This window comes from Galendromus occidentalis, unplaced genomic scaffold, assembly GCF_000255335.2.
Source record: "Galendromus occidentalis unplaced genomic scaffold, Mocc_1.1 scf7180000077453, whole genome shotgun sequence".
NCBI classification, from domain to species: domain Eukaryota; kingdom Metazoa; phylum Arthropoda; class Arachnida; order Mesostigmata; family Phytoseiidae; genus Galendromus; species Galendromus occidentalis.
The window spans coordinates 190,905-207,378 of NW_003805441.1; the positions used below are offsets into that span (position 1 = coordinate 190,905).

General features: G+C 50.7%; 2 protein-coding genes across 2 annotated transcripts; one reads left to right on the forward strand and one right to left on the reverse strand.

Annotated features, from left to right (window-relative positions):
- Positions 1-126: 126 nt before the first annotated feature.
- On the reverse strand, positions 127-8,380 carry LOC100905680 (THUMP domain-containing protein 3). The gene is made up of 8 exons (XM_003743941.2): positions 8,352-8,380; positions 6,515-6,730; positions 2,399-2,531; positions 1,883-1,965; positions 1,549-1,683; positions 1,187-1,344; positions 648-1,035; positions 127-519 (listed from the first exon to the last, which is right to left on the reverse strand). The coding sequence occupies exons 2-8, from the start codon at positions 6,689-6,691 to the stop codon at positions 409-411; spliced, it is 1,185 nt and encodes a 394-aa protein (XP_003743989.1). The 5' UTR covers positions 6,692-6,730; positions 8,352-8,380; the 3' UTR covers positions 127-408.
- Positions 8,381-8,898: 518 nt separating this feature from the next.
- Positions 8,899-11,139, forward strand: retm (real-time). The gene has a single exon (XM_029111621.1). It carries the CDS (start codon positions 8,899-8,901, stop codon positions 11,137-11,139), a length of 2,241 nt encoding a protein of 746 aa, XP_028967454.1.
- The last annotated feature ends 5,335 nt before the right edge of the window (positions 11,140-16,474 follow it).

Consider the following 16,474-nt stretch of genomic DNA (forward strand, 5'->3'; position numbering starts at 1 on the left):
ACAGAATCATGATGAAGCCCGGCATTCAACCATCTACACTTTGAAGTATCTTTTCCTTCCCGTTTTTTCCAAAAGGACAAATTCACAAAAAAATGAGACGATAAAAAATTAAATTCTTTCAACCGGACTCGCATCACCTTGGGATGGGGAAGTTCCACGGTTATGATGATCATGATCCATGAGCTGAGATAAATTATTATTAACGGCAGAAGGGCAAGTGTGCGTTTCGATTCGCTCCCGCTTCCTTTGTACCCAAGTCGTTTGAGCTCCCCCAGCGAAGAGATGTTTGCTACCCGAGGTGATCTTTGGAGCCATTGGTCCTATAGTCACTCCAGTCCTCTTGGAGCCGGGGAATCGAAGCATGATTTCGAGCGCGCTGTCCGTCCCATATCCTCGGAAATCTTGATTCTAATAGGGCTCGCTGGTCCGATGACAAACCATGATGATGGCATCGAGTCCCCCGATGTTACAAGCTACCGTGTAGCCAGCTCTCCACCATTTATGACACTGACTTACCGCCTGAAAGCACACTCCCAGGGGTAAACGTGACGGTTTCCACAGAGAATGAACGGCCGGTACGATCGACTCGGGGTCATCGAGAACACGTTAGGAAAGCGACGAAGCCATTTTTCGAAATGGAAACCTACCAGGGTGAGTGATCTGCGGTCTTGGGTTAGCAGAACGGCTCTGGCGGTTCCAGGCACCGAAGCTCTGGCCATCGACTGCAACAGTTCGCGATATAGACACCTATTGTCGCGTTTGCAGCCCATCCGTTTCCCGAATGGAAGGTCTGTTACTAGAACATCAATCGTCGCATTCCGGAGCGGCATGTTTCTGCTGTCCCACTGGATGAGATCGGTTCTTCCCTCGAGGGAGTTGTGATTGATGTTGCTGCGACAGCGAGGAATTGCGAGTTCGTGATGATCGGCGCACAGCACAAAACTGTCACTGAAGTTCCGGGCGGCCTCTATGGGGATCGAGCCGCCTCCGCACAGAGGATCTACAATTATCTCCCCGGGCTTTACGCGACAGAGCCTAGAAAAAAAACGCAGCATCCAGATGAGCATTGGCTTCGATGCCGTCCCCGGGGGCTGATCAAAGCCGCATACGTTGTGAATAAATAGCGAAATTCGGAGAGCGAATCGCGAGTGATCTCTTTCGAGTTCTCCAATCCCGAATAAATTACCTCAGCATGCAATACGCGATCGTGGACCGTAGAGATGTCGGTCCGAACTCCACGAGATTGCGGTGGTGCAGGGACGATGTCGTCAACGCGATCAGAATATCCATCTTGGAATCGGCGATGTTGGCGATGATATTCATGTCGAAGTTCTTCATGTCAACCTTCAATGCGATCGCCCGCAGTGAGCGCGAACTGATATAGAGCTCTGGATCCCGATCGACGAGAACTTCGCTGAGGTATATTTTGAATGACGTACACATACGGACTCGGCCGGCAGGCCGGCTCATAAGCTATTTATAGCCCGACCCCACGAGGCCAGACAGATGAGGCTCTGGTTGGGAACTGACACATCCAGAGTATTTTACCTGCCAGTGGAAGAAGTCGTTGACGCCAGCGCCGAACTTCGAAGCAGCTTGCATCGACGTGAACTTATGTTCCTTCCCGCTGCGATTACATGTCACTCTGAATTTCGGAAGTTTTTCCACGTTCTCCTTAGAAACCTGTCGTGGGGAATACAGACGAGCTGACTGAACAAATAGGTCTGCGACGAAGGAAAAGTTTTCACCCTCGCAAAATCGTCACCAGCCGCAAAGTCGGCTACGTGAAACAAGTTCTCTGCGACAGGGAATTGACACGAAGAATGTTGCAGAGCGCTCGTCCCCACTGACTCCAGGAAATATGCAGAACACGAACGCCCACCTGATCTCCTGCGGAGCCCATTAGCGCGTAACACTCCTCGAGTGTCCGAGTCGGAGCTCGAATGTCGGTCCACGCTCTCACTCCTGCGGCAAACAATCGAGTTATAGCAATCGAAAGTCGACTCCGGTTCGCTCCTGCCCATCAGGAGAGCGATGCCGTTGAGGACTCGTCATGAAGGTGACCAGCTCTCGGACGTAATCGTATCCGCGATGCTTAGTTAGCGAGTTCACGCTTCTCGGAGGCAGTCGGAGTCATCGCGGCCGCTAGTTGGCAGGGTATCCTTATTCAGAGAACGACACGCGCTTTGTGTCTCCTCTTGACAGCACGAAAGCTTTTAAGCTCATCCAGAAGGATTCTTCCGAAGGACCACAGAAGCGCTCCCGACTGAATATAACAATGTGAGAAGAGCCTTCCAAGCCTTGATGCGATCATGGGAGCCCACCTAGCTGATTTGAAGCGGCCTCGCTCCAAGTGAATTCTCCCAGAAATTCGCTCAACTCTCGTTTAGAAACGCACCTCGATCCCAGTTGATCCGCGCAGCCATCCTGTAGATCCATTCCAAGTCCAGCGCTTCATCACCGACGAATTCAGCTGCAGCGAACCGTTCAACTACGACGAATAAATTGTCCACGGACTGCAGTTGGAAAATCTGCGAGAAGTGAGTGGAAGAGTAGAGTTATGCCATAGGAGAAATCCTTTATGCAAGTTTTGCCTGCCCCATCTTGCTACTCCCTCACATTTACGAAAGAATCATGCATTTCCCGAACATGAAACACAGATTGGGCCCTCCCTGCCTCTGGCAACGAGTTCTCTGATTTGAGTTACTCGTTCGCATGGTGGCGAGGAAGCAAAACAGAACAGCCTTTGGAATGGGGAAACGACTTCAACTAGTCTGGAAAGGCCTATACCGCAGTTTTCTCCTCTTGAGGAGCTGTACAGGAACGTGGCTCTTTTGGTGAACACAGCGACAACGGCGGCCTAACGCCTTGCAAATGGATTCTATTAGGAAACGATGTCGGCGGCAACCACGATGATGACGTCGCCGTCGAGTACCCCAGGGTCAGGAGCGATAGGCGCTGATTGACTGCACTGTCATCAGCTAAAATCGACAGAGTGATTTCGCTCCTAATGGTGGAGCTGTGACGCGCCGGAGGTTGAAAATAGCCCGCTCGTTATCAGCACGGCAGAAACACTTCCGAAGTGGAGGTTCCCTATAGCGCCGATCGCCGGAAATCAGCTCCCATTGCGAGATGTCCATTCAATATTCTCGGAGCGATCTCTATATCACTCTCATTTTCGTGCATTCTCCGCAGCATTCGACTGCGAGGTGACAAAACGAGGAGTGAAAGTGATTTGTTCGGCAACCAGTTGCGAGCGCTCGCCTGATTCAGCACTTCGAGAATGCGGAGTGTCATCCGGACGGCTCAATTATCCTCAGCTAAGTGGGACCGTGTGCACCGGAATTCTACCGAGATCTCGGGCCTGAAAGGATTCGGCACAGCTCGCAACAACTCATGAGAGAATGCTGCGGCAACATCCTCCGCTCGGGGCTAAAGCCGACTCGGCAGCTGAGAGCGGTCTTCCTCTAGATGTATTCCGGCTCCCAAGATACAAAGAGGAACGAGCTGCGGTGAGCGACGTCGGAAGAAGGAAGGAAACAAGTGAGAGCAATACGTCGACGGGTAAGACGACGACTACCGAGACCGCTGTAACAATTGTACTCCTATCACTGCTGCACGTACACCGACCAAGTCACTCACAAGAGGAGGCGATGAGAGGAAGAACAAGAAATCTGTCTACCACAGAGTCCTGAACGTCGCGTGGAGTCGAGCCGTCATCGGATCAGGATAGAACCAGACTGTAGTTGAGGGACTCGACTTTCAAAACGAGATACAGCGCTGGTGCCGTGAAGATCCTGCACGAGCAATCGGATACTTACGCTCACGCAGCCTACGCAAGCGCAAGCGTAGCGTACCCAAGCGATGAGCTCGAGACCCGAGGAACCGGATCAAGGCTCCTATGGAATAACTCCGCTCATGCTCATGGTCGGATACTCAAGGTCTCACGTTTCTTGCCTGACTTCCGACTACTAGCAGTCCAAGTAGCGAATCACAAGCCTTCATCTAACACTGGCGCTATCCTGTTCAGCGAACAGAATGGGGAAATTCCTAGGCATCGCGAATGAAGTCGAAGGCATTCTTTCAGGATTTTCGGTTTGGACACAAGACTCCCTAAGCGAGGGACGGGAGCGCGAATATTCGAATGAAAGACATTGGGACCTCTCCTATTCCTCCTTCACTATCTGCCCTACAAGATCAGAAGAGAATACGACATTGCCTACACAACAATGTACGCCGACGATACTGTCATATACTCAGCATTCTCAGCGGCCAGGTTGTTTTATAGGAGCACTTACTTGTTCTGCTCGACCTGTGTTAATTACATTCATGTACATTTTAATATGTGAACTTCAGCAGTGTATAACTTGCAGTTCCATCAATAAACAAACAAGCAAACATACTCCCGAGCTCGTAACTACCTACAGAGAGCCGTACAGACGCTCCAAATGTACTCGACCGAGGACGGAATGACGATCAACACGGGCAAAACAAAAGCGATGAAGTTCGGGACCAGTGGTCCTCGTCGGAAGGAGACCTGTTCAAAACCTACGACGAGGAGATCGAAATCATCGAGCAGTTTTGCTACCTCGGAATAGAACTGAACCGTAGGGGAGTGGCAGTGAGCAGACACGTCGCCGACAGTTTCCAGAAGCGGGCATTCACTGCGATCCCAAGCCCGTGGAAACTGTCACTGTAAACGGCCATGACACTGTTCAACATGAAGATCGCACCGATTGCCTCCTATGGCATCCAAGTGGTGTGGGGAAAACCTGAGAGTAAAGCACCTCGAGGAGCTCGACAGGCTCAAAGCGAGTTTCCTGAAGCAAGCGCTGAGCGTTCACAGATCATCAAGAAATAGGAAGGTCTACCTTCTAGCCGATGCGAGGCCGCTGGCAGAAGAACTCATGGAGAAGTTCAGGCTACCCCGAACGCCGGAGTTCGACAGGCACATAAAAAACTGGGCAAGGAAAAGAGCGGTGGTTCACCCAGATTTTTACGGACCCCAGGAATGATGACTCAGTGGTGGAAAGAACCAGAATGCAAAGAACGGCACCGCGTCACAAGAGGCACAATCCACGGCTACCATCACAGGATTTGCACGAGGCCGCATCGGGCTGTCATTGCAAACTCCGCGACCAGAGCTGTGGAGAGTATCACCTGTACAGATGCCCAGAGCAGGAGAAATTCAAGTGGGACGAAACGACGTGCCCAAACGAATGATAGAGAACAAACTGTGATTTTCCTCGATCAACGTTGTGATACTATATGCAAATCGTGTATACATTTTAACGAATAAGAGGTGATACACACGCCAAGACTCGGCAATAGACGTCATTCAAAGAAGGAACCTTTCCTATTGCGCTCATCATCATCATTGGCGGCTCTCTCAGAAATATTTCAAGTCTACCTCGCTCTCGATTCTCCTCTAGAATCTGATGGAGGACCGTCGCGTCGAGTGGAACGAGCCAGGTTCATTCAGAGCCGGCGGGGGATGAGCCTTCAACTCCATGAGCGCCAGCTGGCATCCCGTTATCACGTGAGAACCCGAGCGCCCTCGTACAAAAGAGCATCGAGCTTCCAAATTTAGGAACGAGAGCGGAAACTAAATTTGGCTCGTCGAATTGATATTTCACTTCTTGCCCCGGCTATTCTGAGACGCGGCATCGCTACGATGACGTCGCCGCGGCTGACCAATGCAGGTTACGAACAAGGACCTGACATTTGGCTGCGGATCCGACCGGGACCTCTAGCAGATGGCGATCATCAGTTCTGCTCAAGTGCTTTATTTATTCTCGAGAACATCACCGGCTCACAGCCGACCTTCACCCCGTGCTCCAATGACTTTTGTTCGTCGTCCGGGAGCCTCCTCAAGCGAGCGGAATTTGCGACGAGCCGCCCTGCGGTATCACAGGTCCCAAGCATCCACTCTCTTGACTCTCGACAAGTAGCGATAACTCGCTGAGAAATTCGGCGGGCACTGCATCGAGTCAAGGACCGATCCCATTATCAAGATCCAGCGAAGAGAAATTCGCCGGCAACAAGGCCGATCGGGACGGGGAAGATGAGAGCGCCAGCGACGAGTGAACCCGTTCTGGGCTTGAATGATCTCGCCGCACGCGATTCTCAGCAATGACGGAATTCGCACTTCGAGATCCACGGACTGATCCGGGCAACTAACTCTCAGATAACAACGACTCTAATGGTGAAGTCCACGTCGAATCTATCGCAGTGTGTAATGTATTGGCTTGTCGGAACATGCGCAGCGAGCGTGTCGTGGTCACGTTCATCATTGCCAAGGTCACCTCTGTCGCGCGATCATTGTTCTGTCATTATGTGAACACTATGCGAGTATGCATCGCGACTCGCATCCACTTGAATTCTAGTTCTTGCTTTCGACGGTCTCGTTTCAGGGTCTTCGATCCACTGATCGACAACGGCTCCGAGGAAAGATGAGAATAAATTGGGGTTGTCGTTGATTCAGATCGAACTACCTTGTAGCGCCCTCACCCACCTCTTTGACCCTGTCAGCAGGTAGCAGGAACCACACCCTCCCACGACAGATTTCCGCTCGGACTCCGAATTTCTCTCGAATCTCCTCCCGAGCCATCGACTCCAAGCCCGAGACGACGGTCGCTTCGATTTCGGTTTGATTTTCTCCGGTGGGGACGGCCTTGGTATCGGAAGCCATGGTCGCTGAAAAAATTCGCCGCACGCTTCACTGAAGTCTCTGGAAATGGAAAAGCATGAGTTAATCACTGTGCGGTGCCCGGAATCCGAGCTCCCTCCGCTGAAGGCTCTTCTTGCAAGCGGGCTCCGTAAAACGCAGCATGAGAGAAAATAGACTTCAAACCTGACTACGGGAGCCACACGAGCGTACACGAGGTCGTTTGGAACATTTCTCCGTGTATCGTCGTTCTGAACACTAGACGCGGTCGGTTTTCTCCGCGGTTGGGTTTCCGAATCTCTGCGCGGACATTTAATGAGAGACTCCGCAGCAACCGAATTCAAATTGAATTCCCCGATTCGATGATGATTGCTTGCGTCGTCCCGGTTCCGTATCGATCGGAGTGACTCGTGAGAGTCCATGGGAGCAGCCTCGATCGCATTCCGACGGGCAGAAGAGGATATCCTAATCGTTGAATCTCGCCAGGGATACGAGATACCTCGAGCTGATAACGAGTCTCGTGTCGAAGTCACTGTTGACAAGGAGGGACAAAAACAAAAGCAACGAGCGAAATATCAGGGCAAGCCGCGCAAGCATCGTGCCCGCACGGATAATCAATCGCGTCAAGAGATTCCGCGACGTCTCAATCCGATTAGGATGCCACTCGACTCACGGCAGATTCGATTCTGCCCTGCAAATCATGAGCCTGCTGTGGAGATCTTCACCTGGTATCATTCATTCGGGCTGTCAGATCCTCTACGACAGGAACTCGGGAGCCTGAGCTCCAACCCGCTTAAGAATGAATGGAGGTATTGAAAACGGTAGACTCTTACGGTCTATGTCGGAATTGCGCGGAATTCAGCAGGGAGTGGCGTAATCTTTTCTCCACCAATTCCGGTTAGACTTCAAGTAGCTGTCTCGCTTAGCTAACGTGTTCGAGCGGTTCCTACCGCTGCCGCTTTCGGTCGTCTCTTCGAGTTGGCCGAACGTGCTGATATAATCTTCTAGCGAGCATCCGCCGGCTGTCTCTCACTCCAGGCTCGCCCTGTGTGACAGTCGGATGGAGACACTTGGGCGAACGCAACGCTCGCACACTTGCGCCGGTCAGTCTTGAGCTGAAACTCGGTATAAGTGGCAGCGGTCGGTGTCGCCATGATCGACGCTGAGAGATCTCCGAATGATTCCCTGCCAAGCTGCCAAGGGACACGTGGAAGAAGAGATTCCAATGTCTAATCGGATTCTGGTGTAAGGCCAACTGGTTCTCTGCGGCATCCACACAGCTGGGCGCTCGCTGATCCTCCCCTTCCGTCGGCACCCGCAGGATAACGCGATCCTATGGACTATGGACGATCAGCTCTATTCTTGGATCTTATGGAGCTGTTTTGTCTCAATAAAGAGTACTGACTAGGGTGATTCTTCTTAAGAGTTTTCCGGTGAAAGAAATGCTTCGGAAAATAGAGCCATGGATCTGGTGTCTCTCAATGGTTCGTGGAATCATCCAGGCATTCCAACGATTCCAAGTGAATCAGTCTCGAATCTGAAGCGATGAAGTTTGCCTCATCGAAGAGGGGTCGATTCCGAACTGACCGAAGCTTCCAGCAGCCTATCGGGAGGGCCCAAAGGCCACTCGAACCTAACTCCTTCCAGAAAAATCCGTTCGGATTCGGAACTCACTATTCCTCACAATTTGACACGAGTTCGCGAGACTTGCGCCTGGTCGACTTTTTTGAATTTCGCGCGTGGCACCAAAACATCGACGGGGAACGATTTCGAAACGGGGACAGCCCATATCCACTTGAAAATCAAGCTAAGGCCCTTTATAGTCTCTTTCCGGGACGAGATTTCGAGCAGAGAGCTATGGAGGTTGATCACGCGCTTCATCCACTTCGTGAAGCGCTCCGGTCGAGTGGCCATCGTTGAAAAAGGCCCTATTGCCCTTTCCACTTTGGGCTGTTGACTGAGTGCGTCCATAAAAATGTCTGGCCAGGGGTTGCCTTGGGCCTAAGAAGCTTGACCTCAGTTGTGAGCAAGATGTGCTACGGAGTGCAGTGAGGTGTGTGTCTCGACAAAATTGGTGTGTAATGACAATAATCGAAGCCTGCATGTTCTGACCAACAGCGCCTGCCATCCCGCTCGCTCGCCAGCCAGCCAGCCGTCGCAAGAGCCGCCAGCCAGCCAACCTTACAAGCAAACAGGCAGGAGGGCAGGCAGGCCGACAGCTTTCAACCATCATGGTGCAGGAATACCAAGGCCCTGTGCGGGTGTACAAATACCCATTCGAGCTGGTGATGGCTGCCTACGAGCGACGCTTTCCGACCTGTCCCATGATCCCCATTCTTCTTGGTTGTGACATCATCTTAGAAGAAGAGTCACCAGACGGGGCGATTCGGAAAATTCAGCGCCGATGTCGACTCAATATCGAGGCGCCGTATCTGCTCAAGAAGATCGTCGGTGTCGATCACATGCTGTTCATCCAACAGAACATCTTGGATCGGCGGAATAAAGTTCTCAAGATCGAGGCCTGGAACGAGTCGTTCTCCGGCCGTGTCAGCATCAAAGAATACTGTACGTATTCGGTGCACCCGGACAACCCCAACTGGACGAGCTACGAACAGAGCGCCAGTCTCGACGTCAAATCTTTCTACGGATTCGAAGCCACCGTGGAGAAGATCGCTATCAAACAGTACTCGGCCGACATCGCGAAAGGCAAGGAGATAATCGAGTACTACATCAGGGAGCTCAAAAACGAAGGAATCACCCAGGTTGACAGATGGATTGATCCGTGTGCTGACGGTGGAACCGGAGAAACGAACAGCACCACTAATCCCGTTGAAAAGAGTAACGGAAGCGCGATCAAAGAGAGCAGCGGTGGAGTCGATACATCATCATCGAACAACAAACAAAGTCAAGTCGAGAAGGAATGCCTGTCGAGGAAAAAGTCCGACGACCCAGCCATCCGGAAGCACCTTCCGCTCGAGCGCGAGCATTCGGTCCTAAAAGATATAGAGTCAGACCCTCACATGAAGTTAGATTCGGATTACATAGAGAAATGCTTAGGCCATCTGACTCCATTTCAAGAATCGAATCTGGTCATGCTCAAAAAGTGGATGGCGGAGAGTCACCAAGGCAAAGTACCGTCGGACGAGATGTTGATCCGTTTCCTGAAAGCACGAGACTTCAATCAGGAGAAAGCCCGCGAAATGCTGTGCGAGTCGTTGGTCTGGCGGAAGAAGTACGCCGTTGACAAAATTCTCCAGAACTACCAGATTCCGAAAATCGTCAAGGAGTATTTGCCGGGTGCTTGGCATCATAGTGATAAAGACGGCCGGCCGATGTACGTTTTTAGATTAGGCCAGATCGACATCAAGGGCTTCATCAAGTCTATTGGACAGGAAGGCGTGATGAAACTGGTGCTACACATCTGCGAACAGGGTCTTCAGCTGACAGAGGAGGCGACGCGCAGACACGGCAGACCGATTCGGTCGTGGACGTGCCTCCTGGACCTTGAGGGCCTCAACATGCGTCACTTGTGGAGACCTGGAATCAAGACCCTGCTGCATATAATCGAAGTCGTAGAAGCCAATTATCCTGAGACGATGGGCCGCTGCCTGGTCACCCGGGCGCCACGAGTCTTCCCCATCCTGTGGACCCTAGTGAGCACGTTCATCAACGAGAACACGAGAGCAAAATTCATATTCGTTGGCCCTCAGGGTGAGGGGATCTCCGACTACATCGATCAGAAACACATCCCGGATTTCCTGGGTGGGCAGTGCACAGTGTCGATTGCAGAAGGCGGCCTCGTACCCAAGTCGTTCTACATGACCGAAGAAGAATACGAACGAGAAAAAGCCGAATGGGCCGGTGAATCGATATTCTACGATAGCATGTACCATTCGGTGTCCCTAGTCAAAAATCAGGTGCACGAGGTCGTCATCGAGGTTGAGGACGCACAAAGTGTGCTTTGCTGGGATTTCGATGTCATAAAACAGGACGTCACGTTCGCTGTTTTCCGATGCCCGCTGAAAAGCATAAAACCAGCTGTCATCGGCATACCTCCGTCAGGCGTAAAAAGTCGCTCAGCCAGTATAGAGACCGAAGAGCTCACCTCTCCGACGGGTGGCCCACAATCACCCCTCCCGCTCCTACAAAACCTGCAGCTCGAGGCGGCTGTGACGTTACTGCCCAAAGACTGGGTCGCGGGCAAAGACTACCACGTCATCGAGCAGCCGATCAAGTGTTGCGACGGCGAAAGTGTACAGGGATCGTACATAACCTCGCAGCCGGGATCCTACGTACTGCAATGGAAACGCGCCGGGGGAAGCGGAGGGGACTACTTCGATTTCGGCAGCCCAAAGTCCAAAGTAATGTATTACTGCGAACTTATAAATTCTACCGACTATAAGGGATCGATGTCGAGCTTACAGTCCGCGCAAAGCGCAGGCACCGGCACAGATAGTGGAGTTCAGCCATAGAGCCATATAAACCAGGCATATAGTAGTATCGAGACTGATCATTTGAGATTGACTGAAGCGCAGAACGCCTGATTGACGCTCGGTAAATCGACAGATCGAAATAATGGACGCATTGACGAGTGTATGAAAGATTACTTGAACCGTTGAATGGATGTATGTACTTGTGAGTGAGTGATCGATTGATTGAGTGAGCACTTGAACGCTGATCGAACGAATGCTTCAACCGCTGATCGACGATTGATTGAAGCTCTTCCATCTGATTGCCCCGATCGAATCCAGTCTTCGTCTGCGCCCGGTGCGAACATTCAGACTAGAACTGCGTCAGAAAAATCTGTGAAGTCGTACGAGCTGAATCCAGTGCGAGGGAACGGTGACTCGTTCCGTTATTCGGATCACGATGTGTCCGGTGTGGCTGCCGAGCACAAGATACGAGACTCTTCATGGAATCCTGATGTGTTAGCATCATCGGAGAGTCGAGCCCGACGAGGCACAGACGGAGCGCTGGCGAGACGAGACCGCGCGGTGATCCAGCCAACCTTGTTGGCAAATCAAATCAATTACGATTCATTCGATTCATAATAATGATGCCGATAACGCTGGCGTTGACAACGACAATGATAGTAGTTGTAGTAGACGTCGTAATGAAGCTGTTGACCGGGGAGGCTGTTGCGCTAGCAGATTGGAGGAGGTGGGTGGGTCGCTTTGCGGACGTCTGAGGGGTGGTGGGAGGATCGCAAAGTCAATCAGTTCGTCGTCGTTTTGTCGGGCTTCCGATAATTGCTCTCTCCTGTGACGCTGGCGACAGATGCTGCCTTTCTGATCTCGTTGACTCTGTGGTACCTCTCAAACACTGTCAAACGTGACTTCTACCTCGTCGGTTTTTTCTGAACGCGACAGCCTTCCTCCTTGTCTGCGGGGGTGGAATCCGATTCTGGTTATCTTCGATCGGAGCTTCCTGATCCCGACCGGAATACAGTTCATTGCCCTGATTTTCCACCTAGGTCTCCACCAATGTGTCGCCGATCAGCGCTGAAAGGCCAACTAATTGACACAACTCCTTCCAATAGCTACCCGGTTGATGAATGCAAGCCCGTGATCCTGACTCATAGCATGATTATATCGAGAATATTTTCTCTCACATGTCGATATCTTGTTATAATATGAGGGGGTAGATTAATTAATGTCATGATCATAATCATAAAAATTATTTTGTTCGGTTCTCTTCTCTTGTGGCGAGAAAAGTTTTACATTGTGCTGGATAAGGAACGATATTGGAGAAAGACATGATGCATTCTTCCGTGCCGAAAATTTATTTCTTTGGTCTTCCGACGTCCAGTCTTATCGCCTCCCGGTACAGTCACTGATATTTATTTCCGTTGTGGCCCCTCACACTGACTCACATGGAATACAAAAACACACGCATTCAAAGTTATCTACTGGAATCTAGCGGCGCAGTCCGCGATCAATCGATAAAGAGATGGGGTTCCTGTTAGACGTCGACCGTGATACTAACCGTTAAGAGAGCGTCAGCACACTACCGAAGCAACCAATCAATCGAGCAGCAGAATCCTGCGAACGATCACGAGATGTGACCGGATGTGCATGATGCTGCAAAGACTTCGCTGTCCTTTCTCCAGTCTCGTGCGTGAGGGCCAAGTTGGTTTCGTAGATGCATTTATTCCTTTGCGTTGCTTCGGTTTCTCGTCTTTCATTAGAGCGATGTTTGCGGATATACATATATGTCCTCCTCGGAGTTCCATTTGAGATCCCCCACTGTGACCCTATATTACGAATGTAGTACATACATCGGGACAATCCACGTTTGAGCGGTAAACCCGATCGGCGTAGTCAATTCACGGAGCGGCTTGTCCGGAAATCGGCAAGGTACGCAAGTCCGCAGGAGCGAAAGGATTGTTTGAAGTTTTCCCCCGTTCATGCTCATTTTTCCTTTTGTTGTTAGGGAGTGATTCCGAGCTCCAAATTGCTTTTGCATTTCCGTTTCACCTGACATGATATCCGTGAGTCAGAATCGTCTCATGACCCGGTAACAAGACACATGCTCGCAACGACAACTGAATACTGCGAGTTTCAAGTCAAGGATGGTCTCTCCGAGGAGTAGCGTCCCGTGTCATCGGCGCTGTGAATCGATATTTCCTTTTTGTAAATACTATTCGGCTTATGTCTAATTGCTCATCGGAGAGGGTTCAGAACGAATGACGCCGGATTCGCTGGACGATATTGGAATGGATAATTACGATTGCAGAGCCGCCATTTGCCGTGTGCGTCCTAGGATACGCCTCACGGGGAATATTCGTAGATTCAGCGAAATTCCCCGAGCAGAAGCTCCCTCTCGTTTTCGAAGTGGGCTCCGGATACTCCAAAACGTGGACTTCTCCTCCACCTCCGCTAGCGTACGCTAATTATAATTATGTACTTGAACTGTTGATGATGTCATTTTTTCTCGCGATTCGAGTTTTCGTTATTCTCTTTTAACTCTTCGTTGTTCGCGATGCGTAATGCACACTGATGGAAACTCCTGATCGAGAGACTACTCTCTGACTCCGGGACTTCGTTCTTGAGTCAGTATCGTTCTCCCGCTATTACTCGCTCGGAATAAATTCAGAACTTCAATTCTATGTTCCGTTTCCTTATTTTAGTTCGTCTCTCCTATTTTGTTGATCGCAGCGCGGCCAGGTTGCATACCGCTGTACGCTGCCCCGCGATCAAGAAACAAATCTTTTTTGTAGATCCAAGATATTGCTCTCAACTCCGGCACACATTGATCTACCTTGTCCAGGGTCCTCTAAAGAATACTTTGCCGTCGTCGCTTTCGTTCGAATGTCTGTATTTCCTTCTTCTTCTCTCTCAATTCTCTCATTCGAAGTCTCGGTTCTCGGAATTCGAGTTCCGACGGAGTCGGCCACGCAAAACTTGAGTCGGTGACGCATTTTCCGAGGGTGGAGAGTTGAAGAGTCTTCGGGGAAACAAAAACAGACAGGTCGGAATTCATTCTCCTTCAACAAACAGACGGGCAGTCACAAGTCACAACCTGCCGACGGATTCGTAGACCGCTGAATCTGCCTGAGTCAGCAGTCCTCAATGTCGCAGCCAGCGGTTCGATCACAAGCTAGATGCTTATTATTTGGGAATAGTTTGGATGGTCTGGCGAATATAAATGAGGGATGTACTCGTATTCTACCCTGAAATCTTCCCAACTGTTATTCGGGAGCTCCTTGAGATACATCGGTCGACCTTAGCTTGAGCCATTCCCTCATCCTGATCTCGGCTTCTTCTCTTCTGAGTGAAAATAGGCTAGATGCAGAGTGCATAGGTAGCATTTCCAGGAGCTGTGATACGATTGGAGAACGAGTCGGTCTGGCAGCCGAGCTACTGGTCCAGGCAAGTGGACGATCCTTGAGGTTGGTTTCCATACAGCTCAACATCGCTGTTGAGCAGGAGGGAATGGCTCTTGGTCTACCGAAACAGGCAGAGAGAGCAGCGGGGTAGGAAATAACGACATCGAGTGCCGTCAACCACGGGAGGTTTCCCACCTATTAGCAGAGATCCGATCGGGTATGAATGGGCCGACAATCCTGATTAGTTGCATGTCTCCGGTTTCTCCTTACGTCATGGATTATGGTCTCCTTACTGTCATTGTACACACCCACAAAAAGGTCGTATCAGCTGCAGATAATGACTTCCATAATTAAGTACTAATGATCACATGCTATGCGCGAGAATGATGATTTCGATCCTGACGGATGGGACTCCCGAGAATAGATATATTCACCATGGGTGATGCCCCACGCCCGGGACACTCGGAGTTGCGGAAACCGATCCGGAACAGCGGATCCTCTAAGCGGGAGCATAACGGAGTTTCCGCTACCTGACTTCGGACACTCTATGTTTGGTGCTGAGCGCTTTCTACGGAGACGAATCGTTTGTTTCTACAAAGCGTATACTAGGTCAGGCGTAGACGTTGAATGAGAACTTAATGGAAGATATCGGAAGTTCGCGTCGGCTCAAAAGTCACCAGCGCGAGGCCTCGGCTCGGACCTCAGGCCGGCTGCAAAGCCTTGGCAATGGAGGGGAGGAAATTGTGGTCGGAAAAGCCCGGAGCAATCAGAGGACGAAGCCGAAAAATCTCTTCGTGACAGAAACGACTCAGTCGATCGAGGAGGAATATTGACGCCGCGTCGCTGCGAGAAGCGGGTAGAACGTAGCGTGTCGAGACGTTCAGCTCACTCAACGATTCATCAACAGAAACAACAGCAACTCGTTGCAAGTGAATATTCAATTCAACTATTACGCATGTATCATCGGTTGGCGTGCACCGTGAATGCAGCGGCAGCGTATCCATGTGTACACTAGCGTCTCCAGCATACCGACCTCCAGCCAAGATGCTCACTCTTCCGCCCATAGTTAGCTATTCTCTCTTGAGATGTAGCGAGAATCAGCCGATATAGCTATGTATCCGAGATCGTGATCGAGAGAAGAAGTCCAATCAGATGGCAGGTGGGAACAGTCGACTTTCAAAACCTCGGATATCCCCTGTGAAAGGACTCTTGTTGAAAATAGCCCAATGACTGGGAGGAGGACGGATACGCAGAGGAATCTAGTTTCTAACGGAGATTTAGCAAGCTATGAGGTGCCGTGTCCGTAGCAGATATCCTCTACAGGCAGGCATTGTACACGAGGAAGAGCGGAGAGGAAACAATAGCAGAGGCGGAAAGAATATACTGAGTGCGGCGAAAATATCCGAAATATTAAAGCTTAGCTGAGAGAACCTAGACAGCATGGTTAGGACGGCAGGTCCTTAGATCAAGCTGATCATATATCATCTGCTCGCAGCACCCCAGCCATGAGCCGGCCGACATACCAGTCGGTCGTCTTGATTCTTCTTATCTATACTCTCACATTTTTCCAAAAGTATTTACCGTACCGCCGACACAGATACATGAAGAAATGGGAGGCGAGTATCGGAACGATTGACGTACGAATGAGCTACATACTCAATCTCAATAATCGACGTCGGAGGATATGGAAAACGGGAATCTTGAGGCAAAGAGAAAACTCCTCATGGATTCGAAATTATTCGACTGCGAGAGCCGCAATCTTATGGAATTAGTCGTTCCGAGTCAGGACCTCCTCCCGGACTTCCCCGTCTTGGACAACCGTCGACTGTGACTTTCGACGACGATGACGTTTACAGAACTGATTTCAAATCTATCGGAGTCGGAACCGTAGGTCCGAGTCAAGAAAAAAAATTATTATGGATCGTTTGGCACGATGATGAGGAAAAAGCTCACAGGTCGAGATTAAATCACCAGATTGT